At 43.2% G+C, this 18,268-nt stretch overlaps 1 protein-coding gene and 1 long non-coding RNA gene across 6 annotated transcripts in view; one reads left to right on the top strand and one right to left on the bottom strand.

Moving 5' to 3' along the window:
* Positions 1-18,268, top strand: part of LOC140701269 (uncharacterized) — a 35,310-nt gene that overhangs the window by 4,920 nt on the left and 12,122 nt on the right. For 2 of the 5 annotated variants that reach the window (XM_078388276.1, XM_078388274.1), the window contains 6 exons: positions 1,088-1,214; positions 1,724-1,831; positions 7,000-7,073; positions 9,463-9,589; positions 10,602-10,718; positions 12,066-15,795. In XM_078388276.1, coding sequence (XP_078244402.1) covers positions 1,181-1,214; positions 1,724-1,831; positions 7,000-7,073; positions 9,463-9,589; positions 10,602-10,718; positions 12,066-13,462 — 1,857 coding nt within the window. In that variant the 5' untranslated portion in view covers positions 1,088-1,180 and the 3' untranslated portion in view covers positions 13,463-15,795. Of the gene's footprint in view, positions 1-1,087; positions 1,215-1,723; positions 1,832-6,999; positions 7,074-9,462; positions 9,590-10,601; positions 10,719-12,065; positions 15,796-18,268 lie in introns of those variants that run through there. The other 3 variants (XM_078388275.1, XM_078388273.1, XM_078388277.1) reach the window with 2 other exon arrangements.
* Positions 733-3,175, bottom strand: LOC140704009 (uncharacterized). Its single transcript, XR_013542647.1, has 2 exons — positions 2,754-3,175; positions 733-2,306 (listed from the first exon to the last, which is right to left on the bottom strand). It is a non-coding gene; the product is annotated as an uncharacterized LOC140704009 (long non-coding RNA).

Here is an 18,268-nt window from a genome sequence, read left to right as displayed (position 1 = left end):
TGCAGAAGGAAATCTAGGCCAGGGTTATTTTCCATATTTACCATGTTTCCCTGAAAATAAGACAGGGTCTTATATTAATTTTTGCTCCAAAATTCATTAGGGCTTATTTTCAGGGGATGTTTTATTTTTTTAGGTACAACAATCTACATTTATTCAAATACAGTCATGTCATCTTCTTCTGGTTGCTGCACAATGGTGGAGGGTGGGGTTTCACTTAACTGGGGCTTATTTTGGGGGTAGGTCTTATATTATGAGCATTCTGAAAAATCATACTAGGGCTTATTTTCAGGGTGGGTCTTATTTTCGGGGAAACAGGGTAGTTGAAGTGAACCCCTACTGTAGAAGCTGCTTGAGCAATCCTACGGATGCTGCTTGCATGCCTATTGTGCATCTTGTCAAATCTCTGAGGCAGCTTCCCCAGCTAGAACTCCACATGCATGTTAATACTGAACAGAAGACTGGTCTCAATGTTTCTAGCAAGAGGGGAAAATAAATCATATCATCAAGTCAATGGAAAGTAACTGCAAAGCCTCCTACCATCTTCTACCCTTCCTATCTTAAAAGCAAAGCTATGAGCATTAATTTATTTATTTAAAATATTTTCATCCCACCTTCTCCTCAAAAAGGACCAAAGGTGGCTTGCATCATTAAAAGACAATTATTAAAGCTAACCATTAGTATACAAATACTAAAAATGATCAATGAATCCTATACTAAAAAAACACACAAATATATGTTACCAAAGTGTTTAATAAGTAAAATAATTGTGCAGATAAGCTTTTCAGGCAGCTCACTGGCATAAATCACAAGTATAGGAACAGAAATGTCTATACATACGAAGGCAAATATTGACCAGGCAACATTGTAGAAACTGTTAAAAAAATATTCTGTTCTAATTTCTTAATTACCCATAAATCAACTGTAACCTAATTTACCTTGAAGCAAGAATGCACAAGATTGCAAGTCCCTGTAAACATATTTGCTGTTTCTCAACCACAGTTAATATTCGCTTAAAAGACTACAGACCTAATGTGTGTGAGCCATTTCCAGAGCATGGCATCAATTTTATTATTTTATTTTTCCATAGACGTCAGTGACTTTTGAGGATGTGACTCTCTTCTTCACAAAGGGGCAATGGAATCTGCTGGATCAGCATCACAGAGCTTTGTACAAGGAAGTAATGCAAGAAAATTACGACAACATGGCCTCCTTGGGTAAAGATCCCTTTCCCTTATTTCGGCAGAATTAATGCGCATTATTTCTGATTTTCTCTGTACTGTATTAAATTTCCTTTGCAAAATTCAGAAGATATGAAACATATTCTGTGGAACACGGATGGTTTGGAAATAAGGAAACCTTCTTCCCAATATATTCTTAATTTATGCTTCCCTTCCTGGTTTTTAGAAGCCTGTGGCTCCCTAAAGTCAGATACTGATTTGAATGCTAGCAAAAAGTTTGGGACCCACGAAAAAAGACACACAAGATAAGGAGAGTCTAATATCTGTTTCTCACAGTGGCCATCCCAGTGAGAAGCAGGGCTTGAAGTAGTCTCCCTGAAGAAAATTTCCACCTCTTTAAATTGTTTTTGAATTTCTTTTTAATGAGAGAATCACACCATGGGGTATTTTTTTTTATATTTCCTACAGTGGTTTGTTCTGTTCTCTCTCTCCCCTCCCTCTGCACCATACTTTTATGATGATTATTATTTTGTATTCCTGAATAGGATTTCCACTTGGCAAACCTGATTTGATCTCTTGGCTCGAGCAAGACCCATGGTTTCCAGATCAGCTTGCCTTGGAGGAAGTTGGGACCACATCACAGTACAGCCCACGTAAGGAATTTAAAACACAAGTCTTAAGAACTGCACATTTGCCTTGAACGTAAGAGCAGGAATGGGGACCGTATGGCTCTCCAGATGTTGTTGCACTAAACTCCCATCAAAATCAGTGATGAGGATGGATGAGAGCTGCAGTCTGAGAACATCTGGAAGACCATACATTTCCCAGTTCTAAAGATTTGTACACAACTCACATTTCTGCTTGGTGTGAGAAAACCCCCTTTTTGACCACTGCCTTCCTTCCCCCCCCCGCTTGCCCAGAACAAAGTTATGTTATGAAGCTCTCTTGCCATCACAGCCTTGTGAGTCTGACGCTGTCTAGATTTTTTCCTACCTTTTCTTCATTTTTTCCTCTCTTCCTTCACATTCATTGTTTTCTTCACAGATTCTTACTGTTTAGAAAATGCTTTCTTTTTTCATTTATTTATTCTCTTTTGTGGATCTTTTAGGAGAGGAAGTGTCATTTTGCCTGTGAAACAGAAGGAAGAAAATAAAACTTTGTTAGGGCATGTAAACATAAATGTTGGTCATATAATTAATGGGGGAGGGAGAAACACTGAGTCCCAGTTTGTTCAGCAGAGCCAATTTTTGAAAGTGAAAGATATTTGTCTGTCCAGAGGCTCAAAAGTCTATTTTCACTGCCTGGTTGAAACAGCTGTGACAGAAACAAACCAACAAAACAGGAGCAGGTTTCTTCTGAAACTGGTGAACCTGGATGGTGGTGGTAACAAGAAATATGTTCTCATCCCTGCAGCAGATTGCCTAAAATGCAATAGTCATAAAAGACAGGCAGTTGGTGATCTGGGGTGGGATGGTGTGATCCTTGAAAAATTTCAGAGTGGATTTATTTGATTTGGGGTGGGGGTTGGAATCCTCCTAATGAAGCATAAAAGGCCCCTCAAATCATGTTTGTTACCTGAGGTGCCCACCATTTTTCAAGCTTCCTCTAGCAGCAGCCATTCTGAGAGCCATCTTTGCCCCTGTTTCAGCTACGTTGTCTCAAATATATAGAATGCCACATTAATTATATTCCTCTGTGCTTCCCATTGCACTTTCCCTGCTTTATTCCAAAAAAAGATAGAACCCTTTTATATTGGTTCATCTGCATGAAAATATCACATATAAATGCCACCTGGAGCGGTTATAGCTCAGGAGATCAAAGGTGAACTCTGTCTGCCCTCCTTTCCCCTCAGAAATAGGAGAGGCAGTAAACCCTGCGCTAAGGGATGCAGAGATGTTCCACTATATTTTCTTTTGGAAACATTAATTGGACTGCCTGTCTTCCCTCAGAAAGGAGAAGGAGTGAACTGTTTGGGGAAGGAAAACAAAGTATATCACTACCCACCCTGGTTTCTTTTTACTGGGGAGAATCTTCTGTGAGCCTTCCCCTCAGAAACAGAAAGGGTAATGAACTGTCACAGCAGAATTGAGGGAGTTTCTCTCCCATTTGAGGAGTTTCCCGCCTTTTTTCCCTCTTCAGCCAATAGAACACGAGAAAGAGGAGCCATTTTGTCTCCTGAGGGAGATGCCCCCTCAAGCCCTGAAAAAAGCTGAGAAGTAGACATTGGGACTTTTCTTTCTTTTTTAACTTTAAATTGAATCCTTTATTGTTTTATCAGGCTGTAAGCAAGAACACAGATTAAACCAGTCTTTAAACAGGCCTTTTCTATGAATCTTTGGACTACAACTTCCCAGAATTGTGTTGAATGTGTGTATGTGGGAGTCTTGGGCAGAGTGTGGACATTTAATAGCTTATAAAACCTCTAATTAAACAGCGTATTGTGTAGAATAATGTTAACTGGTTACATAGCTGGACTTAACTGGTTAGATCAAATTAGCTTCATGACTGACTGACTAGCTAGCTCGCTGACTGACAGAATACTCTGTACAGACAACATAGCTCAAATTGTTTTTTTAGACTCCGATGCTAACAGACATAAAACACCTGCTTGAAGGGGGAAAGCAGGAAGGAAAATCTTAGGTTGAGGAGAGGCATGGTTTTCTTCGAACTTCTGAGGTAGAGAGGTTTGGCTGCTACTGGACTGATAGACATTCATTCACCCTGGTCCAGGAAGGTCCCTCCCAGCCAAAACTTTTTAAAGGTTTCTGAGGGTGCAATAATTCCAACAGGAAGAGGAATATACTATATTAAAAGGTAATATAGTAGGATGTTGGAAATTCTTTGGGTCTGAGTCCAGGCTTTTGATACCAAGTCCAAATCTTGGTCGCAATGACCAGATAGGCGGGACATAAATAGAATAAAATAAATAAATCTAAGTCTTTGGTACTGAGTCCCAAGCCTCAAGCACCAAATCCAAGTCCCTATTAAAAGCAAACTCTTTTTCCCCACAAAAAAGGGATAAGTGGGTGAGTTCAAAGTCACAAGTTGAATCCAACTCTTTAGGAAAATAAATGGAGTCCAGATTGCGTTGCCAGTGTGACTTAAGTCCGACTTGACTGCAAGTCCTGCAACTTGAATCTCTGTCCCTGTAATATAATGGCTGCGTCACTGGGTTGTGGGAGACTACAGTCTGGCCCTAGATCTTCTGCTATTCCTTCCATTCCCTCCCTCTTTCTCATTCCCTCTCCTGGCACCTTTTTGCCAGGAAAGCATCTGTGCTGGCAGATTCCCTCTGCTGGTAGATGTCTGAGACCAGCCAGGAGAAGAGGATTCTGCCTCTTTTTTTAGGTAAATGAACCGCTATAACGATATCAACATGTAATCAGTCCATTTTTGTTAGAAACAAACTGGTAGTATATAACTCCACTCATCTCCCACCAAATGTGCAATACCACAGAGGTGGTGTGTAGAACCTTGTAGGAGCAGAAAAACCAAACTTTAAGAAGGCAGGAGAGAGAAATTAGGGGTAACAAGCAAGTTACCAGCCACAGGCAAAGAAAAGACATTTACACAGTAGCACCCATATGTATCTGTCCAGCTGCTTGCTCATTGTAAGTGCTGCTAAACACCAGAACAGAAGGCCACCGAAGGTGGTGACTTTCCTCTGCTGGATGATTTTATACAGAACTGGGTGTTTAAAGGCAGAGATGTTTTTGCTGTGGCTTTCCTACTTTGATTGGGTTGGGAGTAGATGGTCCTTAGGGTCCTTTCCATTTCTGCAGTTCCAGGACTCTTAGCTAAGCAAATTTTAGATTCAGCACAATTTCAGTTGCCTTAGTGTTGGCTTAGCTGGCCCTTGGCCATATCTTGTATGTATGTACAGTGGTGCCTCGCATAACGATGTTAATTGGTTCCAGAAAAAAAAACGTTATGTGAAAACATCGTTATGTGAAGCACCATTTCCCATAGGAATGCATTGAAAACCGGTTAATCCGTTCCAATTGGAACGGATTATCCGGTTTTCTCTCTCCCCCCGCGGCTTGGATCTGACTCCCTAGAGTCCGGCCATGGCTGGGGTAGCCGCCGCGGCTCGGATCCAAGCCCCGCTGCTCAGCTGGGGGAAAATGTCGGCAGGGGGCTGCCGTCCCCTGCCGACAGTTCCCTTCCGAGCTCCGGGGACAGGCTGGGGGGTGGATCGGGAAGGGAGTCCGGGAACGGCCTGGGTAAGCAGCGCGGAGAGGCTTCAAGCTCCCGGATTCACCCCCCAGCCTGTCCCCACCGCTTAAAGCCTCCCCGCGCCGCCTACCCAGCCCGTTCTCGGACACCTAGGTGTCCGAGAACGGGCTGGGTAGGCGGCGGGGGAGGCTACCGGCATTGGAGAACAGGCTGGGGGGTGGACCGGGAAGCTTGAAGCCTCCCAGCGCTGCTTACCCAGGTCATTCCCGGACTTCCAGAAGTCCGGGAACGGCCGGGGTAGGCGGCGCGGAGAGGCTTCAAGCTCCCCGGTCCACCCCCCAGCCTGTCCCCGATGCTTGAAGCCTCTCCGCGCCGCCTACCCAGGCTGTTCCCGGACTTCCAGAGGTCCGGGAACGGCCAGGGTAGGCGGCGCGGAGAGGCTTTAAGCGGCGGGGACAGGCTGGGGGGTGGATCGGGAAGCTTGAAGCCTCCCAGCGCTGCTTACCCAGGTCGTTCCCAGACTTCCAGAAGTCCGGGAACGGCCGGGGTAGGCGGCGCGGAGAGGCTTCAAGCTCCCTGGTCCACCCCCCAGCCTGTCTCCACTGCCGGTAGCCTCCCCGCGCCGCCTACCCAGGCCGTTCTCGGACACCTAGGTGTCCGAGAACGGGCTGGGTAGGCGGCGCGGGGAGGCTTCAAGCATCGGGGACAGGCTGGTGGGGTTAATCGGGGAGCTTGAAGCCTCTCCGCGCTGCTTACCCAGGCTGTTCCCGGACTTCTGGAAGTCCGGGAACGACCTGGGTAAGCAGTGCTGGGAGGCTTCAAGCTTCCCGATCCACCCCCCAGCCTGTCCCCGGAGCTCGGAAGGGAATTGTCGGCAGGGGACGGTGGCTTCGGGGTCCTTCCGAGGCCGCAGCCCACTGCTGACATTTTCCCCCAGCTGAGCAGCGGGGCTTCAAAGCTCCCACCGCTCAGCTGGGGGAAAATGGTGCCTATGGGGAAAAATCGCAAAGCGATTTTTCCCCATAGGCAAGATCGTTGTGCAGTCGCAAAAGCGATGGCAACAAAGCCATCGCTATGCGATTTTTTCGTTAAACGGGGCACTCGTTAAGCGAGGCACCACTGTATGTGTGTGTGTGTGTGTGTGTGTGTATATGTGTGTGTATGTGTGTGTGTGTGTATTTACTTATTTATTTACTTATTTATTTACTTACTTATTTACTTACTTATTTATTGTAGTTATACCCCGCCTATCTGGTCGAAACAACCGCTCGTTGTAGTTGTTGTTTAGTCGTTAAGTCGTGTCCAACTCTTCATGATCCCATGGACCAGAGCACGCCAGGCCCTCCTGTCTTCCACTGCCTCCCGGAGTGGGGTTAAATTCATGTTGGTTGCTTCGATGACACTGTTCAACCATCTCCTCCTCTGTCGTCCCCTTCTATTCTTGCCCTCACAAACACCAGGGTCTTTTCCAGGGAGTCTTCTCATGAGATGGCCAAAGTATTGGAGCCTCAGCTTCAGGAGCTGGCCATATCTAGTTAGGACTAAATTATAAATCACACTTTTCCAACCCAGACAAGACATCATGTCTCATTCAGAAGGCTACCGTTCTGAAGTGTTGTCCAACTCTCACTTTTCTCCTTTGCAGCATGCACCATGGAGTGTCCATTTCCACCCAGAAGCAAGAAAAGAGAGAGCATGGCTACAGCGGAAGAAGCCCAGGTATGGGATTTGCTGTAGCTGCTGATGGATATGTGATGGGAATGAAAGCAATAAACAGAAATACAGTACAGATTGTATGGATTTTTGGACACACAAAACACCTTCATATAGATATCTTATGGTTCAGAAGAAGACAGTTTGGGAAAGAAGGAAAGAAAAGAGTCTGTATCAAAAATCTTCCTCCCTGGAAAACTTTTTCAGTAGGAACGACATCTAGGAAATTAGCAACAACAATCATGTACCATCATGTCAACTTTGACCTGCAGCAGCTTTTTTCAGGGTTCTTTAGTTAGAGGATTCTCAGCAGTGGTTTACCCTTCCCTTCATTCAGGATTGAGGAGGTAGGGTTCTGGGACCGTCCAGCTTGCCCAAAGCCACACAGGCTGGCTTTTCTTCTACAAAACCCAGTGTTCAAAATCTAGGAAGATAGCTTAGGTTAATGTTGATGTTCACAGTCTTTGTGTCACAGAGGCATTAGTAGCCCCAAAATGTTGCACAGTTGGATGACAGTTTTCTTTTACTTTACACCTCAAACGCCAAGGTTCTCTGAGCCATGTATAGCTATATAATGGACATATGAATTGTAGGAGACTTGCTGAGCACCTGACATTTTCATTGAAAACCCACACCAGTTTCTTTTTGTAGATGGTTCACAGTGTTTTACATTGCAAGCACTTGAGTTTTACACGTTACTAATAAGTTTATAATTGACAGGAGCTCCTCAGAATTAACAGCCCAAATTTTGGTTTTACTGGTGTTATTCTCCTGCTTTAAAAGAAGCTCTGTCAGTACCATAAAGTTGTTCCCAGCATCCCATTTTCCAAGCAGTTGACATTTCCTGCCCTGTATGGGGCAAAGACCTGCATCTGAGCCATCTTCTTGCTGCTTTCTCAGATTTATTCTCTTGTTGGGACCCCTAGCTGTCTTCAAGATGGGGCCTGAGTAACACGAGAGAGGGTTGAAAATGCAAAATTCACAAATGTTAGTCATTATCGTAACAGCAGTTATTAATAAACAGTCATGGGGTGGTAGTACAGATGTCCTGTCATCAATGAACTAATTAGCTAGTGTGATGACAACTCATTTTGCAGCAACAAAAATTCTGTTTTGGCCTCATTGTTCAATCACAGTGGCTTGCCAGTTTATGTTAAGTATAGGAGAGCCCACTGGTTTTTCTTAAATATCCCCTCATTGTGAGAAAGGCAGTCTACACATGACACTGAATGAATGGGTGGATGGATGGATCACTTGCAGGGTGGTGATACCAGAATACACCCATTCTGTTCCTAAGTATTGTGTTCATTCATTTAGCTTTTTTGTTATGTCCCTCAATACACATAAACCTTTGTTCATAATGCCTCTTAGATTCTGCATTCATACTGGAGGTTAGGAATTCTAGGGATTTGATTCCCATGTTATGTGGACTTCTAGATCTAATGTCTTGTTTTGACATACAGTATAAAGCCCTAAACGGCTTGGGCCCTGGATACCCGAAGGACCGCCTCCTTCCATATGAATCTACCTGGCAGTTAAGATCTAGCCAGGGGGCCCTTTTGAAAGAGCCGTCCCTTAAGGAGGTAAGAGGGACGGCTTGTAGACAAAGGGCCTTTTCGGCAGCTGCCTCCAGACTATGGAATGCCCTCCCGACTGAGATTCGTCTGGTGCCGACGCTGATGACATTTCGGCACCAGGTCAAAACTTTCCTGTTCCAGAAGGCTTTTAACTGAAATAATATTAGCTGTGGGTCCGATGGCAATTTTTATATATATTTTAATTGAATTTTAATTGTTCTGAATTTTTATTTTATTTTAAATGTTGTAAGCCGCCCAGAGACCTTTGGGTAGTGTGGGCGGCATATTAATTAATTAATTAAATAAATAAATAAATAAATAAATAAATAAATAAATAAATAAATAAATAAATAAATAAATAAATAAATAAATAAATAAATAAATAAATAAATAAATAATGGAAAGCGATGCTCAAATGCTTGTGTGTGCACACATAAAATGCACAGGTGTGTTGTGGTAACAGGTTCTGTGAGATACACAGATATATAATGTGTGCAAGAACACTATGTTGCCCTTCTTCCTGGGGAAAAAATTATGTAGATGCCTCTTCAGATTGTCAGTTCAAAATACAGATCAGGGTGACATACGTGAAAATTATCCCCTTGTTCAAGAAAACCACATTTTAAAAGAAAGGTTTGGAGCTTTCCCTTCTTCCTTATGTGCTGCCTTTCTCTGTGTGGACTATTAATGGGGGGATGTTTAGAGCAGGTTTGCCCCTTCTGTATTCTGAAGACCTCAAGCTATGTTAGAGCTGTGCCAAGTCCTTTTCTACCATATTTGGTTCATTTGTCTGAATATGGTCTGTTTTATGGTTGCAGGAACCTGTGACCTTTGAGGAGGTAGCCGTGTATTTCACCAAGGAGGAATGGGACCTGCTGGATCTGAGCCAGAGATTCTTGTACAGGGAGGTCATGATGGAAAACTATGAAAATGTGTCCACTCTTGGTAAGGAATTTCTGGTCTGAATTGATTGATCCATCTTTCCTCTTTGAAAGTTGTAATGTGCCTTTCTGGCCCAGCGATACAGCATGCATTCTTTTTGGTATGCTCATTAGCCAGGATATAGCAACCTCCAGCAGTTGTAGATTCTGATGGAGAATTTAAGAATGAAGCTGGGGGAAAGAATGAGGGAAGGGAAGCAGGGAGGGGGAAAGAATGAGGGAAGGGAAGCAGGGAGGGGGGAAGAGGAAAAAAGATGGAATGGCATCGACAGAGGGAGAGAGGAGCAATTTTTTTTTTTAAAAAATCCCTTCCTCTGACTCTCTGCACATGATCAGGAGAAGCACTTTATTGACAGCTGATCAGGCTACAAGGAATCATTTACTGCTCATTCAGGAAAAGCACACCAAATGGCACATTGTTTCCACCTCAGCAGACCCTTTATAGCCCAATCCACATGTTATCCAAAATGGCCAGTTGGACAGGGGAGGAAGTCCACCTGAAGAGAAAAGTCTTTGCCTGCTTCCACAGAAGAACTTGTTCCCTTATGGCTTTCACTGTAGTCTAGGTGGCAAACGAGAGCCCACTGCATCCAAAGGGAGATTTAAAACACTTCAGGTTCATTTTTTAAAAATTGTATGTATATGCTTTTTAAAGAGCTGGTTGGATGACTCAGTGGTTTGGGTAGCTGGCTGTGGAGCCAGAGGTTGGGAGTTCGATTCCCCCACTGGGGCTCCCAGGAGAAGAGCCAACCTATGCAGCCCTCGGCAAGCTGCGCAATCCCAGAAATACCCCAGAAGGGAAGGGGAAACCACTTCTGAGTTATCTCTCCCTGGAAAACCCTGGGAAGGGTTATCATAAGTCAGAATTGACTTGATGCTACATGATTATGAATTTATGATTATGATTTATTGTGATGTTTAATGTTCTTTTGAAGAAGTAGAGAAATGCAGAGAAACACTTACATGCATTTCCCCTGATCCTCGCTGTTACGTTCTTTATGAAACTTAATTTCCAGTTCCAAAGCCTGAGCTCCTTTCTAACGTGGAGCATGGGGAGGAGTTGTTGGTGCCAGAATTGCCAGACTTTGATGAAGCAGGAATCTTGGCTATTACCAGACCAGGCATCTCATCAGGTATGCCTGCTTGATCCAACAGAAGACAAAAACGCTATGGTCAGTTGTCCAGGAAAACTATTATGATAGATGCTTCTTTGCATGCTTCATTTTGTACTGAAGATTCAGCATCACCAGAAAGAAAGGTGGCCACGAACCAAAAAATTGGGGGTTTGTGTCTGAACTTTTTAAAAATAGGAAGCATGAATCACTTCGTTTTTTGTTAGTGCCTGGAGGGAAGAGGAACTGAACTCTCCAACACCCAACCTCAATTCCACTCCCCCCATTACCTTCCTAACTTGTCCTTCCTCCTCCTCCTCCTCCTCCTCCTCCTCCTCCTCCAGAACTGCAAATGGATGGTCTGGTGCTGCAGGGCCCTGATCTGGCACCCTGTGGCACTGAATAGCCCATTAGCGGTCCCACATCCAGCCTACTGCTCCCACCACCTCCATACCTGGTCCTTCTCTGCCATCGCCGCTGCCATCTTGAGAGACAGACAGGCCGAGCTTCCCTTCCAGAAGTCTCTGCACATACACCGCGCTATCAGCTGAGAGGCAGGGGCATGCACAGAGATGGCAGGCCCAGATCCTGGAAGGAAAAGCCAGGCCTGCTGTGTCTCGAGATAGTGGCAGACGTGGAGGATAAAGAAGAAGACAACAGGACCAGGTAGAGAGGCGACCAGGGCTGTGGAAAGGGAGAGAACAAACCAGAAAGTTCATGAAAAAAAAAGGTTGTAGTTCGGCTCAGTTCAGGTTTGTCAGTTTTGATGAACGTCCTGGCTCATTATTTAGTTCGTGCCCATCTCTAATCAGAAGTATTTTGACTTCGGATGCCATGATTCTAAGCAGTGGTGCTATGTTCTATCCAGATTAGTGTCCAAGTGTTCTATCCAGATTAGGGTTCATCAGCTGATTTTATTTACTGTAGTTTAGAAATACAAACACACACACACACACATTACAGATAATCTGTATCTGTTTGTCTGAAAAGTACAAAATCCAAATAATAGAGCAGTTAGAGAAAGAAATAGAGCCAAGATACAACCAGCAGCAAAGAATAAAAATATGACACACATGAAGCTAAACTGAAATCACCAAGCAATTATGCTAAGATCTAAAAGCCCTGACAAAATTATTTTTTAAAAACGTTGTAGAATAAAAATAAATCCTTCACCTGGAACTTAAGTGATCACAATGCAATTTCCAGACATCCAGGAAAGGAGAAAAGTTACACAGCTGCTTACTTTCTTTTCAGTACTGTATTCTGCCCCTGCTTCCCAAATCTTAATAGCTGAGTCTCTCTGCAGTATCTGAATTTCTTTCTCTCTTGGGCTTAACATTCACTCTTCTGTTCTTGCTTTTTCCCAAGCAGATACCCGGAGGAAAATAAATCTATGTGCCAAATGTGGGAAGTCTTTTATATACAAACTGAGCCTTGCCAGACACCAGAGAATGCATACAGAAAAAGAAAGTTATGCCAGACGGCAGTCCCACAAATGCCAAGAGTGCGGAAAATATTTTGCACACAAATCACAGCTTCTGAAGCATCGCGTTGTTCACACAGGAGAGAAGCCATACGAATGCCAGGAGTGTGGGAAATGTTTTGGTCGGGTTTCAAACCTTGTGACTCATCAACAAATCCATACAGGAGATAAACCATATAAATGTCTTGAGTGTGGGAAATGTTTTGCCCGGAAGTCACAGCTTGGGACACATCAGAGAGTTCACACGGGAGAGAAACCTTACAAATGTCAGGAGTGTGGAAAATATTTTGCTCAGAATTCAACCCTTCTGATTCATCAAAGAATACACAAAGGAGAAAAACCATATAAATGCCAAGCATGTGGGAAATGTTTTGCTCACAATTCCCATCTTGGGAAACATCAGAAGGTCCACACAGGAGAAAAACCATACAAGTGCATGGAGTGTGGCAAATGTTTTGTTCGGAAGGCAGAACTTATGACACATCACAAAGTCCACACAGGAGAGAAACCATACAAATGCACAGAATGTGGGAAATGTTTTGCTCACAAATCAGATCTTGTGACTCATCAGAGAATCCATACAGGAGAGAAACCCTACCAATGCCAGGAGTGTGGGAAATGTTTTTCTCAGAATTCACATCTTGTGAGCCATCAGAGAGTCCACACCGGAGAGAAACCATACCAGTGCCAGGAGTGTGGGAAGTGTTTTGCTCACAAGTCAGATCTTGTAACTCACCAGAGAATCCACACAGGAGAGAAACCATACAAATGCCAGGTGTGTGGGAAATGCTTTGCTCAGAATTCCCACCTTATGGGCCACCAGAGACTCCATGTAGGTGAGGAACCATATAAATACCAGGGATGTGTGAAATGCTTTGCTGACTATTTACCACTTGAAACACATCAAAAACTTTACACAGAGGATAGACCATACCAGTGCCTGGATTGTGGGAAAGATTTTGCTCAGAATTCAAACCTTTTTATCCATCAAAGATTCCGTCCAGGAGAAAAACCACACAAATGCCCAGAATGTGGGAAATGTTTTACTTGCAACTCAACTCTTTTGAGGCATCAGAGAGTTCACACAGGAGAAAAACCATACAAATGTTTGGAGTGTGGGAAATGTTTTTCACAGAATTCATATCTTGCTACTCACCAGAGAGTCCACACAGGAGAGAAACCATACAAATGCCCACAGTGTGGAAAATGTTTTGCTCAGAATTCAAACCTTGTGACCCATCAGAGAGTCCACACAGGAGCAAAAACACGGAAATCCACATAGAGTAGGACATGTTCTGCTTTGAATTCAAATCCTGTGAATTATGTGAGAGTCCACATTTGACAGTATCTGTTCAGATAGCTTGTTTGGGAGGAATTGTTTTGCTTTCACATGAAGCATGAGAGATTCACCAGAGGAGAGAGGAACCATATGTATGCCAAGAGAGTTGGAAATGTTTTCCCCAAAGCTAGACAATGTCAGGCTCAAGAAAAATCCACATGAGGGGAAAATCATACATAAGCCAGTCATTTGGGAAATATCTTGCTTACTAAGGCCTGACTTGTGATTCTCCTGGAAGCCTACATAAAACAGAAAAGTGAGAAAAAGCTTGATTTCCAAAAATGTAAGGGTTCTTACACGAAGGGACCCTATAAAATGTATGTCATGTGAGAAAATGTTTCCTTGCAACTTAATATTTGGGCAGCACTTACATCTCCATGGTGGAGAGAAGCCTAAAAGAGCTTCCGGTGTGGGAAACATTTTCCTCAGTCTGTGCATTTTAAAGAGATGCCAGAAAACATATTCCAAGGGGCAAGCCTACTCAAAAAAGGCAAAACAAAGTGTGCTGCTTATGAACTCTTTGGGCAGTTTACAGTTTAATTCTGCAGGCAATATATTGCTTTCCTCGCCACAACAGGGTGACTCAGTTTACCATCCTCAGAGGAATTGAAGGCTGAGTCAACCTTGAGCCAGCTACCTGAGCCTGTTCTGATCAAGCTTAAGTTCCGAGCAGAGTCTTGACTGCAGTACTGCAGTTTAGCCATTGCATCGTGTGGAAATTGGAAAAAATCTTGTCTTCCTCTAGGGTCTGAGAATTGACATCTGAATGTGCTTAGAAAAGAGAAGTCTCATTAGTGATCTGAATTTGGAATGTGCCCCCTTGACTAGTCGTCTGGAGCAAACCACCAAAACCTCCACCCAAGACGTAAGCTCTTTGAAAGGGCAGAGCATGGGAAATGGATGAATCCCAAATGTTCAACACGCAGGTCTTACGGCCAGAGCAAGGGCATTTTTAATGGTCAATGCACCCTCTGGTTACGATGTGGAATATGAAAGGAGTTAGGCTACCCCAAATCCTGTGCTGATCACTGGGAAGCCCATAGAGGGGGGAAAAGACAGAAGCAATTGTTGTGGAGAAGAAAAATGTAGGAAGAAGTAAATGTGCCTTGAAACAATTCGCTAAGACTGCATTTGGTTAGACACTGAGTATCACATGCCACACGAAACCTCGAGTTACAGAGTCATGAGCTGATCAGGCAGATGATTGTTGTGGGTTTTTCGGGCTCTTTGGCCATATTCTGAAGGTTATTCTTCCTAACATGTTGGAATTTCTGCTATACACATTGTAAAAGCATACAATTTCCCCACACTAACATTTTGCCAGTCTCTGTGGCCGGCATCTTCAGAGGACAGCACTGATCAGGCAGACTTTCCTTCATCCCACACCTTCCTCGGAAGCCTAGATAAGCAGGAGATGCCACCTCAAGATCCCATCTCTGTATTTTCTTGGTCTCCTGTACCAGAAGTTGGTGCTTAGCATCCACATGGCAAAAACAAAAGAAAAAGAAAAAATAAAGACAACAGAAAAAGTGGACTTGTCCAGGAAAGCTCACATGGAAATATAGCAGTTTTTAAGGTGCCACGACGTTTTTGTCGTCTTTATTTTTTTGTTCGGTTTTTGCCTGACACAGCTACCTTTTATAAAACATTTCTCACATGTATTATCTTTGCACCAGTATAAATACAAGATGCCTGCAATATTTCCAGTTTACGGAAAGTGCAGTCTATTTGCCTGAAAACCACTGTAAGAGTTTCTAAGGAGACATTCTGGAGGAGAATTTACTCATCTCGGTCTTTAACTTCTCCTCCCTCCTTTTCACTAAAAGTAGTTCTTAAGCCAGCTTATACAGCCAGCGCTTTCCACATCTTCCTGCCCTGCATCTCAGTATGCTTTCCTGTTGGTGAACAGGTGCAAACTCAGGGGTAGAAACTCCTTTTCTGACCTGTTCATTGTGATATTACCTGCTCTTAGAACAATAGGTTTGTAAATACAGGATATGATGGGTCACTTCATGACTCCCAGTAAGCTGGTGACATAGTGTGTGAATGTGTTTTATACAGCAAATTTTCAGTCTAGTCCAGAAGCCTGTGAGGGAAAGGAAGAGGAATTAGAGAAAGCAACTGAAAGAACTGCAGCCATTTCTTTGGGTCTTAATATGTGGGAAAGATGTTTCAATAATGTATTCTAAACTGCAATGAGGAAACCACCTGGACTCCAGATTTGAATGATTTGTTGAGAAGTATTCACTACTTCTAATAAAAAAATTGGCCATACAGTAATGCTGGATTTGTCCTAATCAGCATGTATATTTACCTTGTTTATTGTTTGTTTGCAATATACACCTAAAAAACAACAAAAAACAAAGTTAAGTGAGTGCCTTGAAATGAAATCATGAAACAGAATCAAATACTGCTTAGTAGTATTGCCAGCCCTGTGTTGATGAATTTTCTTTTGGAAATTGAATTATACACACTCGCGCGCACACAAGCTTCTGGTTTATGACTAGAATAAAATCTTGTATTGGCCTCAGCTTTGTAAAACCAGGGGAAAAAAAGAAAGCTAAAGCTGATGCATTTGCCCAGTGTGGTGTAGTAGTTGACAGAATGACAAGATTAGTATTCAGGAGGCCTGGATTTGAGTCTCCTCTCAGCAATGGAAGCTCACTGGGGGAATAGAACTGGTAAAACTTCTGACTTGATGGCATATAACAACAATAAAGCCAATACATTAACAAATGTGACCCAGAAAAAGGAATGACACAAATTGTAATGGTTTGTATTCTTCCTTTATCAACACTTTGCTTTAAATCTTTTTAAGGCCCAGATCTGGGTGGATAGGAGGGAGTGCCTGAGATCAGCAAAGACCCCCTGACCCTCTTCACTTAGAGCTTTGTTGGATTCACTGATTTTGTCTTACTGAATTCTTGTCTCTCTGTTTTTTATGTATTTGCACTGCAGTTGCCCAGCAAGTTGCTTCCCTGGCCAGAATCCTATTAGTGATTTATTGTGCATAATATCAATCCAGCAGAATCCTGTTGGTGTTCACGTAAGGTTTGTGTAATTTACCAGGGTTTGTTGTAGCTAATTGATGAGGTGCTGCGGTACATCTTGATTGCACAATCAAGTGCGTGACCCAGCACACTATGCACTCTGGTGCCACATTGGTGAATCACAGTGAGTTACACAAACCTTACACAAACACCAATAGGATTCTGGCGACGACCTCTAATTCAATGAATGCCTTGTTAGTTAGAGGCAAAACACTTTAGTAGGTTATGTAGTTTAACTTGCCAACAGTGAACTGGACAACAGAATTCGGGCCCCTTTGTCTAAGAGCCAGATTGCATGCTCTAAAAGCAAGTATGTTTGGCAAAACCAGTATCCAGATTCACAAGGATTGCACACATTTGATGCATGAGACATATCTTAGGAGAACCTGAAATTGGAGAAGGGCTGTCCAGGAGTGGCTGAGTCCTGTCTAGGAGGATCATTGACAAGGAAGTGAATATTGCCAATCATCTGCTGACTAGCTGATCCTTAGGGTACTTTTCAGCTCTGCAGTTCTAAAATTATTATAATTAGAGATCCTCACATTCCAAACAACACTCCAGCCTAGTCTGTGCCTTTGCTGAATCCCTTAAAAACGATGAACCAAGCTTTTGAGTTTCACCGGATCTTTTGAGCCAGTGGAGATGGTAGAAAACTTGGGGATGAAAAAGGGAACCAAATCATCCATAAAAGTTGTGTCAGATATTACATAATGTTTGTGATTCCAGGTGGCATGCTTTAATGTGTCTCAAACTCAGGTAGGTGTGTCGCTGAACTTGTTCACAACTTGTTATATTCTACTTGTAAATTCCGCAAGGCAAGGAATTGGCCTCTTCTACATTGTCCATCCTACCAGTGAAACTGGGGGGGGGGGGGATCCTGTTTTCTGCACAACTTGGATCATTTAAATTACACTCATGGATGTATCTTATTCCTCCACCCTGTCACTTCCTTTCTGAGGTTCTGAGGGCTGCCCTTATCAGGAGAAAGATATACAAATGACAATAAATAAAATTTTGCTCTGGTTGTTATGATTTGGGCGCATCACGGGATGTCACTGGAAAAAAATAAAAATAATTTGAAAAATGGGAGACAACAGGAAGAGGGGAAGATCAAATGTGAGAAAGATTGACTCCACAGCTTTCAGTTGGTAACACCTGACTTGGGATGGCTACTGATTACAAGCCTTAATCTAGCGGTCTCTCCTTCCTGGAGTTACCCTAAACTGAAGGCGACTTGTTAGCATGTAAAATTTATGTGCACAGAGCCAGAGTTGCAAAATGCGACACCATCTGTGTTTTGAATGTGTTTTTAGTATTGTTTTAGTAATTTTATTTAAATAAAATCAACAGTAAAAACTCATTCAAAAGCAACGTGTGGTCTCCAGACTCTTCTGTCTCCTCCACAGCCCTGCTCAGTTCTTGCAAACTCAAGCCTGTGGTTTCTTTAGGGAGTCAGTCCATCTCCTATATTTGGTCCTCCTCTTTTCCTGTTGCCTTCCACCTTTCCCAGCATGATTACCTTTTCCAGAGAATCCTGCCTTCTCAGGATGGACCCAAAGTAGGACCGCTTCAGCTTCAGCGTTTTTTGTCTCCAGAGATTGTTCAGGCTTGATTTGATCTAGGACCCACCTATTTATCTTTCTGGCAGTTTAGGACATGCACAAAGCATGGACTCCAGCACCACATTTAAAACGTATAA

This window comes from Pogona vitticeps, chromosome 2 (genome assembly GCF_051106095.1).
Source record: "Pogona vitticeps strain Pit_001003342236 chromosome 2, PviZW2.1, whole genome shotgun sequence".
Classification (NCBI taxonomy): domain Eukaryota; kingdom Metazoa; phylum Chordata; class Lepidosauria; order Squamata; family Agamidae; genus Pogona; species Pogona vitticeps.
Note: the sequence above shows the minus strand (reverse complement) of the source record. Positions and strands in the feature narration are given on the sequence as shown.